The sequence below is a fragment of the Periophthalmus magnuspinnatus genome, chromosome 6 (genome assembly GCF_009829125.3).
Source record: "Periophthalmus magnuspinnatus isolate fPerMag1 chromosome 6, fPerMag1.2.pri, whole genome shotgun sequence".
In the NCBI taxonomy this organism is placed as follows: Eukaryota; Metazoa; Chordata; class Actinopteri; order Gobiiformes; family Gobiidae; genus Periophthalmus; species Periophthalmus magnuspinnatus.
The window spans coordinates 26,063,276-26,076,963 of NC_047131.1; the positions used below are offsets into that span (position 1 = coordinate 26,063,276).

At 40.3% G+C, this 13,688-nt stretch overlaps 3 protein-coding genes across 4 annotated transcripts; 2 read left to right on the plus strand and 1 right to left on the minus strand.

Moving 5' to 3' along the window:
• Window positions 1-367: 367 nt before the first annotated feature.
• Window positions 368-5,214, plus strand: LOC117372262 (fibroblast growth factor 4B-like). The gene is made up of 3 exons (XM_033968036.2): window positions 368-1,185; window positions 1,666-1,769; window positions 2,288-5,214. Exons 1-3 carry the CDS (start codon window positions 840-842, stop codon window positions 2,462-2,464), a joined length of 627 nt encoding a protein of 208 aa, XP_033823927.1. The 5' UTR covers window positions 368-839; the 3' UTR covers window positions 2,465-5,214.
• A 451-nt stretch (window positions 5,215-5,665) lies between these two features.
• LOC117372283 (fibroblast growth factor 23-like) lies at window positions 5,666-7,522 on the plus strand. The gene is made up of 3 exons (XM_033968066.2): window positions 5,666-5,997; window positions 6,098-6,201; window positions 6,296-7,522. Exons 1-3 carry the CDS (start codon window positions 5,820-5,822, stop codon window positions 6,713-6,715), a joined length of 702 nt encoding a protein of 233 aa, XP_033823957.1. The 5' UTR covers window positions 5,666-5,819; the 3' UTR covers window positions 6,716-7,522.
• A 468-nt stretch (window positions 7,523-7,990) lies between these two features.
• tigara (TP53 induced glycolysis regulatory phosphatase a) lies at window positions 7,991-12,986 on the minus strand. 2 transcript variants are annotated; one of them, XM_055222718.1, is made up of 6 exons: window positions 12,849-12,986; window positions 10,158-10,195; window positions 9,983-10,077; window positions 9,673-9,750; window positions 9,480-9,590; window positions 7,991-8,500 (listed from the first exon to the last, which is right to left on the minus strand). In XM_055222718.1, exons 1-6 carry the CDS (start codon window positions 12,926-12,928, stop codon window positions 8,105-8,107), a joined length of 798 nt encoding a protein of 265 aa, XP_055078693.1. In that variant the 5' UTR covers window positions 12,929-12,986; the 3' UTR covers window positions 7,991-8,104. The 2 variants fall into 2 exon arrangements, with proteins under 2 accessions (XP_055078693.1, XP_055078694.1); XM_055222719.1 differs by having other exon boundaries at window positions 9,956-10,077.
• Window positions 12,987-13,688: the final 702 nt, after the last annotated feature.

A 13,688-nucleotide genomic window follows, 5' to 3' on the forward strand; every position in this document is an offset into this window, starting at 1 on the left:
CAGTTATGCGTAGCATTTCATGACCAACCTCTTTGCACCGCGCCAGTCTCGAATGTTGCAATATGCTGGTCCTCTAAATATCCGATACTTTACTCAGTGTCATACTCACAGGCACAAGCAATCTTCCATAGTCCTGGCCCTGCGCTGTCTTGTAAAATTGAGCCATGAAATGCTTAGACTACCGGTAAATGCTCTCGATCGCAACATCAGAAGAAGAGAAGTGGGACCACAAGGGTTCTGTCGTTGCTCTCCGGTGACAAGTGGTCTGTTTTTACACCTTCCTTCTAAATAAGGAAACGGCCTGACAGACATATGACCACCGACCCAATTTAGGAGCAGCCTTAATACCACATCATGTCCTATGCCTCGTGCACGCTACCAATAATATTCTCCAGTATAGCCAGCAGACTGTTGAGCCTTTGACTTGTGGCCCACACTGAGCTCTCACCACCCCCAACGTGAAGACAGCACGATGCCAGGTGGAATGCCACAGCCATTGCCAGGTTCAAGGGGCTTTTGGTGAGCGCCACTAACTAGGATTCTAAAGGAGCCTAAAGGAGGAGGAGAGAGGAGAGAGTAGGAGCGAGAGAGAGAGGCGCGCGCGGAGGAGCAGCAAAACATGGTAATCACCACCACCAACATCTCCATCACCACCACCACCACCACCATCACCCCCAACTCTGCCTCTCCTCCACTGCGCTGGAGAGCGCGTTTCATACCCAAAGCCCTGCACCGCGCTCCAAAAATATCCCTCAGCCAGCATGCCGAAGGAAGCAAAACAAGAAGACTGGTATTTTTAGGGTCATTAATTTGGACCACGTGGCCGCAAGGTAAACCGGATGGCCGTTGCGCAGAGGCTCCTCGTCAGTATGTCCTGCGAGGCCGGCACGCCGCAGTGGACGCTGACCGCGGTGCTTCTCCTGGGCTTACTGCTGGGGGTCGTGTCAGCGTACCCTTTACCGAGCAGCAGAACAAATGCAACTTTACTGGAGAAACGTTGGGAGAGCCTGTTCTCCCGCTCTATGTTGGGTATCTCCGGGGAGAAGCCGGACTTGAACTGGGAGAGTGACTATTTGCTGGGCATCAAACGTGTGCGGAGGCTCTATTGCAACGTGGGCATCGGGTTTCACCTTCAGATCCTCCCTGACGGAAGGATAAACGGTGTACATAATGAAAACCAGTACAGTGAGTTCTACTTCCTCCGCCAATCTAACGCAATAGACATAAAGGAGAGGCAGTCAATACGCATGGGTCTGGAATGAGCAGCCTGTCTCCCCCCTCTATTAATTTGCATGCTCCTGTCATCAGACTCTGGGGGGCATTGGATTTCTCCCACGGTAAAGACAAATCTTTTAAAATCAAGTATCCACCTCACATTCTCCCTATAGCTCAACCATAAAAATAATACATGGACGCTTTTACGCATGGTTGCGAGGGCGACCTCTACACATTTGTAATGATTGCATTTGTCTTAATAAGTCTAACTGACACATTTGCATAGATGCAAGTGTACAATTGATTAAAATGATGTAGAACAAAAGACTGGAATACTGCGCAGCACTGTGCACGGTTCTGTCCCTAGACGCAGAGTACACGCTTTGATGGCAGCTATACAGGCGCTCGGGAAACTGTCACAATCTATGCTCTTTCTTTGTTCTATGTCAGGTTTAATAGAAATCTCTACGGTGGAGAGAGGGGTGGTGAGCCTGTATGGGGTGAAGAGTGGGCTGTTTGTCGCAATGAACCGCCGCGGGAGGCTATACGGAACGGTAGGTATGAACAGAATTTCATTTATTGACGCACTATGTTAGTTGATGGGGTTCTAAAAGTAGGACGCAGTTGCAGCATGATCCGCCTTTTCATTTTGCCCGTCATATTTTAGGACAGGACTCCTGCCAGACCAGCTGGTTGCTGCTACTTTCGTAAAAGTGACCTATAGTGCCTGAGTCTCAAGACGAATGATGTTTGATGAGTAATACATTAGAAATAATTAAAATAGTTTTTAACTCTTATAAATGATTATGCTTATTGTAAATTATTATTATTATTGTACTTTTTGGGTTGAATAAAGTTTGATTATTGGTTTAGTTAGATGCATATGTTATTATCATTACTTTAATTTACCTTTTGCTTGAGGTTTCATTTAAAAGACGGTTTAGTAGGACACAATAATCTGATAAGAGAATGGTTGGATTTATCACAATGCACTTTAAAAAGCCAGAAATCTATGGCTTATATAAATTTATTCCCTTTTTTAAAGTTTGCATGGGTCATCTGTCTTTTTCAGACAGTCTTCCATGATGAGTGCAAGTTCAAGGAGAGCTTGCTCCCAAACAACTACAATGCCTACGAGTCTCAAGTTTACAGAGGCTTCTACATAGCTCTCACCAAGCATGGCCGGGTCAAGAGGGGCAACAAGGCCACCACCGCCATGACTGTAACGCACTTCCTACCGCGAATATGACAAGCAAAAGTTGGCAATAACAACCTTATTTGCACATGTGGATTATATCCCAGGTAATACCATACATAAACACAATATGGACTCCTAGAGAAGAAGTATCAGTATATCTTAAAATATTTAATAATTTATTTGTATATTTCGGTAACTTACTTTGAGTTGGAGGATGTAGACATATCATTTGGTGCTGCTTTTTAATTAAACATATTTTTTGTAAGACAAGGGAATGAGGAAGCTTGAGTTAACAATTTTAATGGGCGAAAGCTTGGTTTGCCCTGTCAGTGGAATGCACTGATGGAAAATGGAATGGATATTTTTTATTACCTCAAAGCACTGTAGAAAAAAAAATGAGGACAATACTAGAAAACTGTGTGCATGACATTTCGTAAAAGAATGCCTGTAACTGCAATCATTGTTCTTATTTATCATTTGATTGTTTTTGTCACTGTCAGGGCAAGCAAAACATGCACAGAGATGTTTTTTTCTTGCTTTAGTGAGGTAGAGGTGCCTTGAATTCCTATATGCGGCCCCCTACCCTTGCATGTGAGAAATGTGGTGCTCAAGTCAGAAATAGGAATGAAGCACATCACTAGTCTCCCACTGACACCATTGAGACTTCAGCCCAATTCTTGGAGGGTCAGAACAAAGGTTTATTTATTTTCTTTCCATAGTTAAAGATGCACAATGTAAGTTTTTTGCCAGGGTGTCTGCTTCCTTGGCACCGTTATTGCTTTGTCCAGAATGTTCCATAGTATGGTGTTAAAATTATCTGTTTTACATGAATTAATTTACAGGTGTTTTTATTGCTTAAAAATACTCGCATTCTTACTGTGAGCGTGGTCACCTCTCCATAGTGCTAACCTGTAAATTGGACGGGTGACGTCACCTGCTTGTCTCCATTGTGATAGATACATTAGACACTGCTATACTGTCGAACATTAAAGCTAAAGAAGTAGCCTTTTTGAGGAGAATGGCAAATGGCAGACCCTCCATCAGAAAACTTAAATATGTGTTCCGTGTTGGAGACGTTATGTAGCACACGGCCCAGTGGAGCCTCTTAATGAAATGGAAATCTTTGTTTGATCATTCGGTTTCCTCCTATTATTTGCAAGGGAGCTTTGACAATCCTAGGTTTTACTTTCACCAGTGTTGCTTGATTCTGAAAGTATTGATGAAATATATTTTGGGAAACATAGAGTTGGCCATTTGTTTTACAGAATTTCGATGGTTATTGGTAATCTATGTGTGGCAGTTGTAATGACATAAAAACTCAACTGCTACCATTGTATCAATAAGTAAGTTTGCCCATTTGGATCACAAAGTAAGTTTTGCTTGGTGGGGTATGTGTATCTTATTTTAACGGGTAATGAAGACAGAGATGGGCTGTTTTTAATACAGCTTGTTTTTAATAGCATACTTGATTCAGGGACAAAGCAAGATAATGATGGTGAATACTAGAGTGAGCATGGTTATAGAGAGGATGGGTATAGATACACTGCGAGGGTGCTCAACAAAGCTAAAGTGAAGTGCCATTCATGTTTCAATACTAGATCTGAGATGTATGCTTTTGTGTGTGATTCAGGCACATTTCAAGGTCCACCTCTTTGAATGTTTTTACTGTCCATCTCTAATGTGCAATGAAATACACTTTCACTTTGTAAACATGTTATATGTGTTATGTTTAAACCTGCTGCCACTCAGTTCAACAGTTACATGGTGGATTCATAAAGAGGTAGTTTTAGCCTCTTGGTGGCTCTAACATACAATACTGTAATCATTTCTGTGCCATACCGCTTCCAGCATTGCACATCCAGAGGCAGTTATTCCCTATATGTTAAGAATGAGCAATATCTTGTGAATTTAGTTTGAGCCTAAGGAACAGGGCTTTGCCTGTGCAAGCTATTGTAGTGTGCTCTCCTCTGTAGAAAGGCACAAACACAAGTCTTCAACAGGCTGTAAGAGAGTGCAGGTTAAGATGTAGCAAATGGCCATGTAAAACAATCAAATGCTTCCAAATAAACTGGGCTGGTAGACTGAATACTGTGAACTCAGAAAGCTATTTTCTTTTAATGGCATGTTCATAACTAAAATTTAGATTTTTTTTGTTTTGTTTTGAGTCTACTGTATTTTTAGTAATACCACTGATCGCACTATTCGGGGAGTTTAATTTAAATACTTTAGTACACATTCTGATGTGCGATAAAAGGCAATATTAAGCTACAGTCATGTTGGGCTGTAGCGGCCTGAGCAGTTATATTTACAATGACTTGTAGAGTTGAGTTGAGAATACGCAGAACTAAATGTGAAGAACACATTCACATTGTGAATAATATAATGGTTTTCTGCAGAGTTCCTCTTTAGTCTATTCTTTTAAAAGTATTCTCAAACTTGCTCAGTACGAAAGAGTCAGTCAGCAGGACATAGGTCATTTGGGGGGACTATATGTGTATGTATGTGCCACTGTGCTCCGGCAGCCTTTGTGTTTTCAGTTTTCTATTCCTGCACTGAGGGGAGAGTCTTTCCTCTTTTTTAACATATACCTCACCTTCTGCCTTAGTTACGATTATTGAAATGATTGTAAATTACTTTAAAACAGCAGATTTCTCCAATCATTTATTTCTGAAAAATATGAGTGAGTAAAATATTATATTACAAATGGTTTTCCTTTTATTTTTGTACGTATGTGCTGTGCACAGCAGTCAACTGTATTCCTGAAAAGACAATAAAAGACTTTTTTGTAAAAAAAAAAAAAATGTATTTTTGCTGTTCAATGCAGTCTACTCCAGCTCAACAAGCTCAGAGCTAAAGGCAATAACATATTCACCAATAGATTAAGTTGCGCTCACATATGTCGCCCTCTTGTGTCCAGATATGGCAGTAGAGTCTGTAAATGAAGATACTGCTCATATTTTGAAGATTAGTTTACACAAAAAAAATGACAACTACATTTTATTCTATGATATGTACTCACTAAACCAGCGCACGGCCACCTTCCATCTTTCGATGTGACAAAAATATCACTGTATATTTCCACTGACCTTACTCTTCCTTATTCCTTTCCGTTAAGTGTGTTTCTAAATCAGATTCTTTTGAACTCATTCTTGTAGCCAAATTGAAAATAAATCTGTTCTTGGTTTTGGAAATGTATCAGACCTATCTGTGCGTACTGTCAGATACTGTAATAATGAAGGGGTTCTTCAGCTTACAGGAATCCTTAACTACAATTTGGTAAATGAGTTAGCTAGTTTATTGACCCTCTATTTAAATAGAGTGGTTGGACTTTCTCCTCCTCCAGTGGCACGCCACACACCGGTCTGAGTAAAGTGCTGTGAACAGAGAGCACAGTGTCCCTCTGATCATGCCACTGGCTTCCTTGTGCTTCGTCCTGATTGTTGTTCATGTGTCTATAATGGTGGATAGTAAACCCTGGCAGCACAATCTGGACCCACAGACCAGCCTCACCGATCCAGCGTGGACACAACCACGTCATACAGGCCAGTGGGAATCTAGGAGAAGAGAGTGGCCTAAGTTCTTAGGTAAGGCTTAACATTTACACAATAGAATATATATATATTCTATTATTTTATACATTTCTTGTATGTTCTAAATAAATATTGATTTACATTTATTCTACAGTTATTTTGCCAGTAAAAACACATACCAGCAACTTTGTGTCAATATTTAATTTGAGAAGAAAAAGGTTTCTGTGCATGGACCAAGAGGGAGAGCTATTTGACTCAGTGAGTTTTTTTTCCTCATCTGTACAGATTGAAATATGTATGATCTAGCATTAATTCTCTAAACATTCGTACTTGGGCTCCCTCTTCTTTGCAGAAACATAGTGACACAGAGGACTGTCTTTACCAGCGGCTTTGGCTGGACTGGCCCATTAAACATGATGTCTTTTATTCCACAAGAGCAGCCCGGCTCTTGAAGTTGCAAGGAATTGAGTTGAACGTGGCCATGCAAGAGTCTTCACAAATGACAGACATACGATACAGGCTCCTGGAGCGCTTAACGAGACAAAAGAGAAGTGAGGAGGTAAATCCTTCTGATCCTTTACGATCCGAGACCCATCCTGCCAGAAACCAGAAGGAATCTGATAACCTGAACAGGGATCAGACAGGTGCAGTGTCCAAAGAGACTATCACCTCATGTGACGACCCTCTCAAAGTGCTCCAAACTAATGGATCTGGGAGCCCTGTAAAAAACAATATTGGAGATCAAGATGCTAAATTAGTGGTTGAAATTTAAAGTGAGTAGTGGGCCAGATATACCGAGGGTTTAAATGAAACCATAGGGAAAAGGAACAATCAAGCCCACAAGCGTCTGATAATGCACTGGCTGCTGTTACCTGTGACCACGTGAAAGGATCACCATTATTTAAGAGATTTTTTCAACAGGTTGTATCTGCCCCAATGTTACATCACAGTACTTTGTCCATGTGTTGTTTAAAAAACAGATAACCTAAGCAACATTTATTTAAGGCTTGTGCTAATGGTTTGGTCCAGGACCTGCTATCCTTAACTTATTTATCAGATAAAGATTAAGTTTGATGATGATTTTTGAAAGTTACAATTTTGTGCTTTACAAGGTTCAAAGGCTCCTCAAAGCACTGCACCATAGTGAATATTCACTCTTGGTGGCGGCAGACTACTTGTTTAGCCACAGCTGTCCTAGGCCAGGCTGACAAGAGATTTGAGACGTGGCAGCCATTCTACACCGACAACCTTTGCGACCGCTCTCTCTCTCTTTTTCGCTCTCTCTCTCTCTGTCTCTCTCTCTCTCTTTCTCTCTCACAAAAACACTATGAAGAATCTGGAGACTCAGATTTGTATATTCATAAAAACATCTGTTGCTTAAGAAAATATTTTGTTTAATTAATTGTAAAATTGCACTGCTTATTTTAACTTAAGATATTTTCCATTCATGATTCAGATATATGTGAGGTGCTGGACACAGTCACAGCAGAAGTAGTATTTATTTATTGTTGTGCTCAATTATTATTTATATATTTGTATTGTCCTACATTTTGTATAAACAAATAAAATGAAAATCCAGTCTGACTCGACACAAAAGTCTGAGGACAAGCTGTTTTTATCATCATCATACCAATACAAGGATATGTAACACTATACAATAGGAATATACAATTACTTTTATTTATGTCATTTGTGAAATTATTATGACACAAGGCATTTGAGAAATATCCAATGGTTATGAGATATTTAGAATGATTTACCAATAAACCAAAGCAGAGAACTAAAACAAACATTTTGCTTTGTCATGATCATTGCTGTTGGAGTGATGCAGTGTCGTCACACGACGTCATGTAGTTTTCTCTGTTGACCCAAGTGTTAATTCCCAACAATGGCAGTCACTTATTTCCCAAAGGTCAACACAGGAACTATTTTAGCCTTTGCTCCTTTGCAAATCCAAACACTTGAAGGATAAATATAGAAACTTTGAGACTTATTAGTTAACAGCGCTGTTCCTATTTACTGTAATGAACAACTACATTGTGCAAAGTGATGGCCATAAACTTTTAGTAAGCCCCACAACAACAAAACACTTGAGCTATCCCTCTATATTGAGAGTATAGGTTTGTGTATGTTGTTATCACATGTATTAACTGTGTTTTAGTCATTCCTGTAAGAGCTGAAGATGATCTGCTCTGTGCATGAAAACACAGTGGATCTGTGTATGTCTGAACCAGTCCTTCTCTTTCTCAAGGGAAACTATAAAACGACACAAGCCAGTGTTGGGACTCAAAGACAACATATGTGATTTGTTCAAAACCTGAGGAATGGAACAATTTAACTCTTCCATTAAATACTTGACAGCTTGACGCATATAGGCTCCATGAGTGACAATAAGCACATGGACGGGGGCATCCTGAATCCCGTCGTCGGCCCTCCCCTCCACAGGAGCGAGTCTTGGCGCTACAGAGGAGCCACTCTTTCCTCCTTGCATATCCCAGTGCTCGTGCCCAATCTGCTGGAGCAGTTTCTCCCAAAATGTTTTGAAACGCTCCTTGACCTGAACAAAAGTTAAAAATGTAAACCTAAACAATAGAAAAAAGGTAAGCGTACCCTCTCTTGTTGCATTGTTTGTACACATATGTGTACATAAAATATGCAACAAAGAAACCTTTTTTTCAAAATCACACGAAAGCTGACTTCTTTTCTGCTGTGCAGTGTGCACATCATATTTCCTTTACTGTTTTGGTGAGACTCGCAGCAAAGCACTGAGGTGATAAGTTTGCCCTTTGTTTAACGTCAAGCTTTACTTTGCCTACAGTCATTATAATGACTTACAAAATGGATTGTCACATAGAGGGATGTGAGTTAACATCAAAGAAAAAAAATAATGGATGAAGACAAAGATGAAATCTCTTTAAATAGAACAGATTCTTCTGACACCCCCACACAGAAGACCAGTCTAGTGACTTTTTAAGCCATGACTCTGACTGTGACTATGAACCTAGCAACCTTGTTATATAGATGGTGAATGAAAAGATTGAGGCTTTAGTGACCAAGTAAATGTACACCAAGTAAATTATTATGGGTTCTTCAAAAGGTAAATGAACGAACAAACAAAAACGTATATTAAGAGGATTTGTTTTACAATGCATGGTTAGTCATTACCATATACTGTTTATTCCAGTCTCTGGTCTCAATGGAGAAAATTTAGTAAAAAAGGTCAATTAAACCTGCTTTGTTATGGAATGAATTAAAGATGTTCAAGAATTCTTGATCACACTTACTCCTTGCTCAACCTAGCTCTGTTGGATCATGCTCTGTTTATACAAGCCGCTACTGCTATTTGGTACTCAATGAAACTGCAACTATAGATGGGGATTTTACACATATGTATCTAATTGTGTTTATTTCTAGTTTATTTACTGGAATTCATTTGTGGAGGTGGCACGTAAAATGACAAACATTCACAATATAACTTTTATATAAGTTATGAGTCTGTGTTCACCTCTTTATTTGTGTCATGTAACTGGACTCACCTGTTCTTGAGTCTCTCCCCCTGGAGGAGTGAAGTCTAGAAAAGACTGACCTGCTGCTTTGGCCAGTTCTTTAACTTCCTTCATTTGTTGTCCCTCTGCTATTCCAAAACTCTGTAATATAAGTTCAAAGTATAGAAAAAATGTGATATACTGTACACAACAACATGCATTTTATATAATGTAAATCCCAAACCTTTTCTTTAAGTAAAGAGTCATAAATTATTTGCAAAGCTGAACAGCTACAGTTGTGTTTCAAAATGGATTCTGCAGTCTGAAAATAAAATGGAAATTGTTGAGTTATTTAAAATGGAAGTTAATAGCAAATAAACCAGCAAAGATTATTTCATATTAGTGACCTGTTAAAAGCCCTCCAACTGACTGGTGTTACAAATTAAAGATAAAAGCACTATCAGCCTCACATCAGATCACTACATGTGAATTTCTGTTTGTTGAATCAAAATTAAATAAATAAATACCTGTCGTGCTCGTAACATATCGCTCACATAAACATTGCTGAACTTGTTGTCCTTAAGGTAGAGCCCTGCAGCGTCTGCCTGTTTAAATCCAATATCAGACAGTGGTGAGTCTATCGCTTGACCTGGATACAGAAAAGACAGATTCATTTTTTATTGTTAAAGAAGTAGCACATAGACTATTTACAGACATACTTACTCATACCTTGTAAAATACCCTTTCTGTTAAAGCTGGTTTCTCCACTGCAAAAGAAAAAAAATAGTGTTTGCTATAAGGGCTGTTTTACATCTATACACACTCTTTAATACAAAATGTCACATAAATAAAATGTTCTTAGTTCTTGTCATATCTGCATCCTCTCTCCTGGTAAATAGTTTATGTCCAGGGTGAAAAGGGTCAGCTGTTATCCAATCTGCTTGCCCCCGAGTCCTGGAGACGTACAGGTCCTGGAGAGATGGGAGGCTGCAGTAGATCACCTTCTTAGCACAGCACACAATTTGCTGCAGTCTGTGTCTGTGCCTGTCTGTTGTCACACCGTAATGGAGGAGGTGAGAATGGACTCAGTAATGGCCATGTAGAACTGCACCATCATCGGGGCTGGTAGCTTAACTTTCCTCATCTGCTGCAGGAAATATCTTCCCTGCTGGGGCTTCTTGATGAGGGAGCTGATGGGTGGCTCTCCCTTGAGGTCCTAGGTGATGATGCTGCAGCTGAAGCAGTAGGAGTCCATGGTGGTGTTGGTGGTATCAGGCAGAGTGAGGGGGGCCGGGGGCTGTGACTTTTCTGAAGTCCATCATCATCTCTACTGTCTTCTTGGAACTAAGTTCCAGGTTATTACCACTACACCAGGACACCAGCTGGTCTATCTCCCTCCTGTAAGCAAAATTATTGCTGTCTGAGATGAGCCCAATGAGGGTGGTGTCATCTGCAAACTTGATCTGCCTTATGGAGGAACAGCAGTTAGTGTATAGGGAAAAGACCAGGGGAGAAAGTACACAGTCCTGTGGAGTCCTGTGCTGATTCGAGTGTCTGAGACATGCGTCTCCTTTGGCATGCATTGTCACCGTTCTGTCAGGCATGGGCATGTTGTGCAAAGAGAACTTGTCCTGGAATGGAGCAGGAAGGATGGTTTTGAAAGCAGAGCTGAAGTCCGCAAACAAGAGTGGGTTCCCACAGAGCCCATGTGCTGTAGGATCAAGTGCAGGGCAAGGTTTATGGCATCACCTACAAACCTGTTGGCTATGTGGGTGAACTGCAGAGGGCCCAGGAGGAGGAAGGTGAAAGACCTGAGGTGGGACAAGACCAAACGCTCCGATATCTTCATGACTACACATACTCAAAGAAGCCAGGTGTAAGAGGTGACTGGTGGCCCAAAGGAGTATTTTGCCAGGACTAATTCAGCCGTAAATCTAAAAAGAACATGACCTGTGTGGGTCGTAGATTGCTCATTCCCTTGTTCACCACAAAACCCAACCAGAAAATGTGGGACAGTACTGCTCAAGTGTGGCCACTGTGTTTGGAAGTAGGTGTCAATCTATTCTCCAAGACGGATGAGGTTTGCTCCAGTCTCTAGTAGCAGGGCAGGAGATGGGTTCCATCTGAGGACACAGAGGCCAAGCAGGAGTCCTCTGCAGAATGTTTAATTTATATCATTTATATTTATCTGAGCATATGGTTATACAGCGTAACACAAAGAAGACACTCTTCAAATAAGTAAATTAAAAAAATTGACACAACAATGCTCAAAAGGAATAGACAGCCCCTTTCACATGAAATAGCACCAACTTTTCAAGTAGAAGTCCTAGGCCTGACAATGAAGGGTGGAAAAGAACTCAAGCAGTGGTGAGTTAATTTTTCTATCTTGATAGTAGCCTGTCTTATGGTTTATCTGTTATTCGCGGCATATTTTGTTTTCTCAGGGCTAGTCTGAACATGGACTAGCCAATAGCCAAAAGTAAAACCTGTGAGGGGCGCAGCACATATGACATAGAATGAAGTTGTAATGGAAAACAAGGGACTGGAAACTGCTGCCTAGATTTATGTGTTGGCCTATAGATAAACAAAACAAAAAAAACACAAAACAACAACATTAAAGGTCCTTTATTTTAGTTCAGGTCTCCCTAAATGACCTTTAAGCCATGCAGTGGTGTAATGTAAAGTGTTAACAATATGCTATATAAGCAACCACCGCTCAAGTGTACAGTTGGGTGAAAACCATTATCCCAGGTGCATGTTTTTCCATCAACAACATCAGTTTAACATCTAAGATAGAGATGAGAGCTTCTTCTTCTTCTTCTTCTTCTTCTTCTTCTTCTTCTCATATCCATATTTACATAATGCATTACTGTCATTTCTCTAAAAAGAAATAAAATATTCTGCACCTTATTAAAGATACACTCGATGATGTTATTGCATTGCCTGGAATGCTCCACTCTATGGTATTAACCTCATCTGTCTTGCATTTATCCATTTACAGGTGTTTTAATTGCTTGGAAAAACTTTGAAAAACATGCATGTTTACTGTGGTCACCTCTGTACAGATCTCCAGTCCAGTTACATGGTGCATCTTTAACACACAGACTATCAAAATAGACTTGAGGCTGCATGAAGGACATTGGGCTCGGCTACACACAGCTATACTGACACCTCGTGGTCAATGAACGCAAGTACGTTCTAGGTTTATATTTAGATTTTTGTGTTTTTGTGTTTTTTATGTTTTTTGTTTGTTTTTTTTACTTTTAACTTTGTGGGCATCTTCTTGTACGCCTGATGGCAAATAAATTGTAAACTAGACTAAGCTTAGCCAATGCCCTGTCCCATATGTGTCGGTCCTACAGTCTTAACGTGACATTTCAAAGTTTTATGGCACACACGCGTTGAGCTATTGAAACTTACTGTCGGACAAGAGTAAGTCCACAGATTAGAGCAGTCATTCTCTCTCGTTGGATATGAAAGCACCGTCCTGGTTTAATCATAACCTTTAGGCCACAGCAGAGGGACGAAGCTGACCGAGGCTCTGCTCATGTGTCCGCAGCCAGATTGACGCACGACACGGGGCGACAGCTATTAGGACTGTACCAACCAGCAGTGTCTGTTATTGTGTAGCCTGCCCATGGATCTATTCAAATAACTGCCTTCTGTATACTATGGATAGTTCAATCAACGTAATACATGATGCGTGGTGATTGACTGTTCTTAAAAACCGTCCCTGTCAAAGGACTCAGAGGAGAACAGTCTTCCTCTGCAATGCCACAGGGTCACAGCGACGTTCGGGGTTTAATTCCCTGTTAACATCCCTATTAAAAGTCGTCATAAGAATGCGTCCAAATGCAACCATTGATTTCAAGGATAGGTCTGTAAATGTAAAACACTATAGCCTAGGCATATAGAGGGGCTTGAACTCATCAATAGGCTTCTGACAACAGACAATGCACATTCGTCGTTCAATAAAATGTATAAACTAAAGATTATATAACCTTGCCAGAGGTAGGACTGTAAGTAAGTCTCAACTCCTCATGCCCAAGTCAAGCCTATAGTCCTATGCTTTGAATTTCAGGTCTTTTCAAGTTCAAGTCAAGTAGCCTGTACTAAACAGGCCTATTCAAACACAGCTTGTATTGTTTATATGATTTTTGTAAATGGTCTTTCTTAAAAAGAAAAAAAAAAACTCTTAGTCTCAAATAGACAAGTGGGGATGGAAATTTTCCAGTTTGTTTCATTAAAATTAAGAATTGA

What these genes read in the sequence shown, in the direction of transcription:
- LOC117372262 (XM_033968036.2), top strand. Translation starts at nt 840, where the DNA reads ATGGCCGTTGCGCAGAGGCTCCTCGTCAGTATGTCCTGCGAGGCCGGC. An exon ending in ACATAATGAAAACCAGTACA is followed by an intron (nt 1,186 to 1,665) that starts GTGAGTTCTACT and finishes GTTCTATGTCAG; the next exon opens with GTTTAATAGAAATCTCTACG. An exon ending in GCGGGAGGCTATACGGAACG is followed by an intron (nt 1,770 to 2,287) that starts GTAGGTATGAAC and finishes TGTCTTTTTCAG; the next exon opens with ACAGTCTTCCATGATGAGTG.
- LOC117372283 (XM_033968066.2), top strand. Translation starts at nt 5,820, where the DNA reads ATGCCACTGGCTTCCTTGTGCTTCGTCCTGATTGTTGTTCATGTGTCT. An exon ending in AGAGTGGCCTAAGTTCTTAG is followed by an intron (nt 5,998 to 6,097) that starts GTAAGGCTTAAC and finishes TTTATTCTACAG; the next exon opens with TTATTTTGCCAGTAAAAACA. An exon ending in AGGGAGAGCTATTTGACTCA is followed by an intron (nt 6,202 to 6,295) that starts GTGAGTTTTTTT and finishes TCTTCTTTGCAG; the next exon opens with AAACATAGTGACACAGAGGA.
- tigara (XM_055222719.1), bottom strand. Translation starts at nt 12,928, where the DNA reads ATGATTAAACCAGGACGGTGCTTTCATATCCAACGAGAGAGAATGACT. An exon ending in ACTCTTTACTTAAAGAAAAG is followed by an intron (nt 9,591 to 9,672) that starts GTTTGGGATTTA and finishes CTTATATTACAG; the next exon opens with AGTTTTGGAATAGCAGAGGG. An exon ending in GGGGAGAGACTCAAGAACAG is followed by an intron (nt 8,501 to 9,479) that starts GTGAGTCCAGTT and finishes ACTTTTGTTCAG; the next exon opens with GTCAAGGAGCGTTTCAAAAC.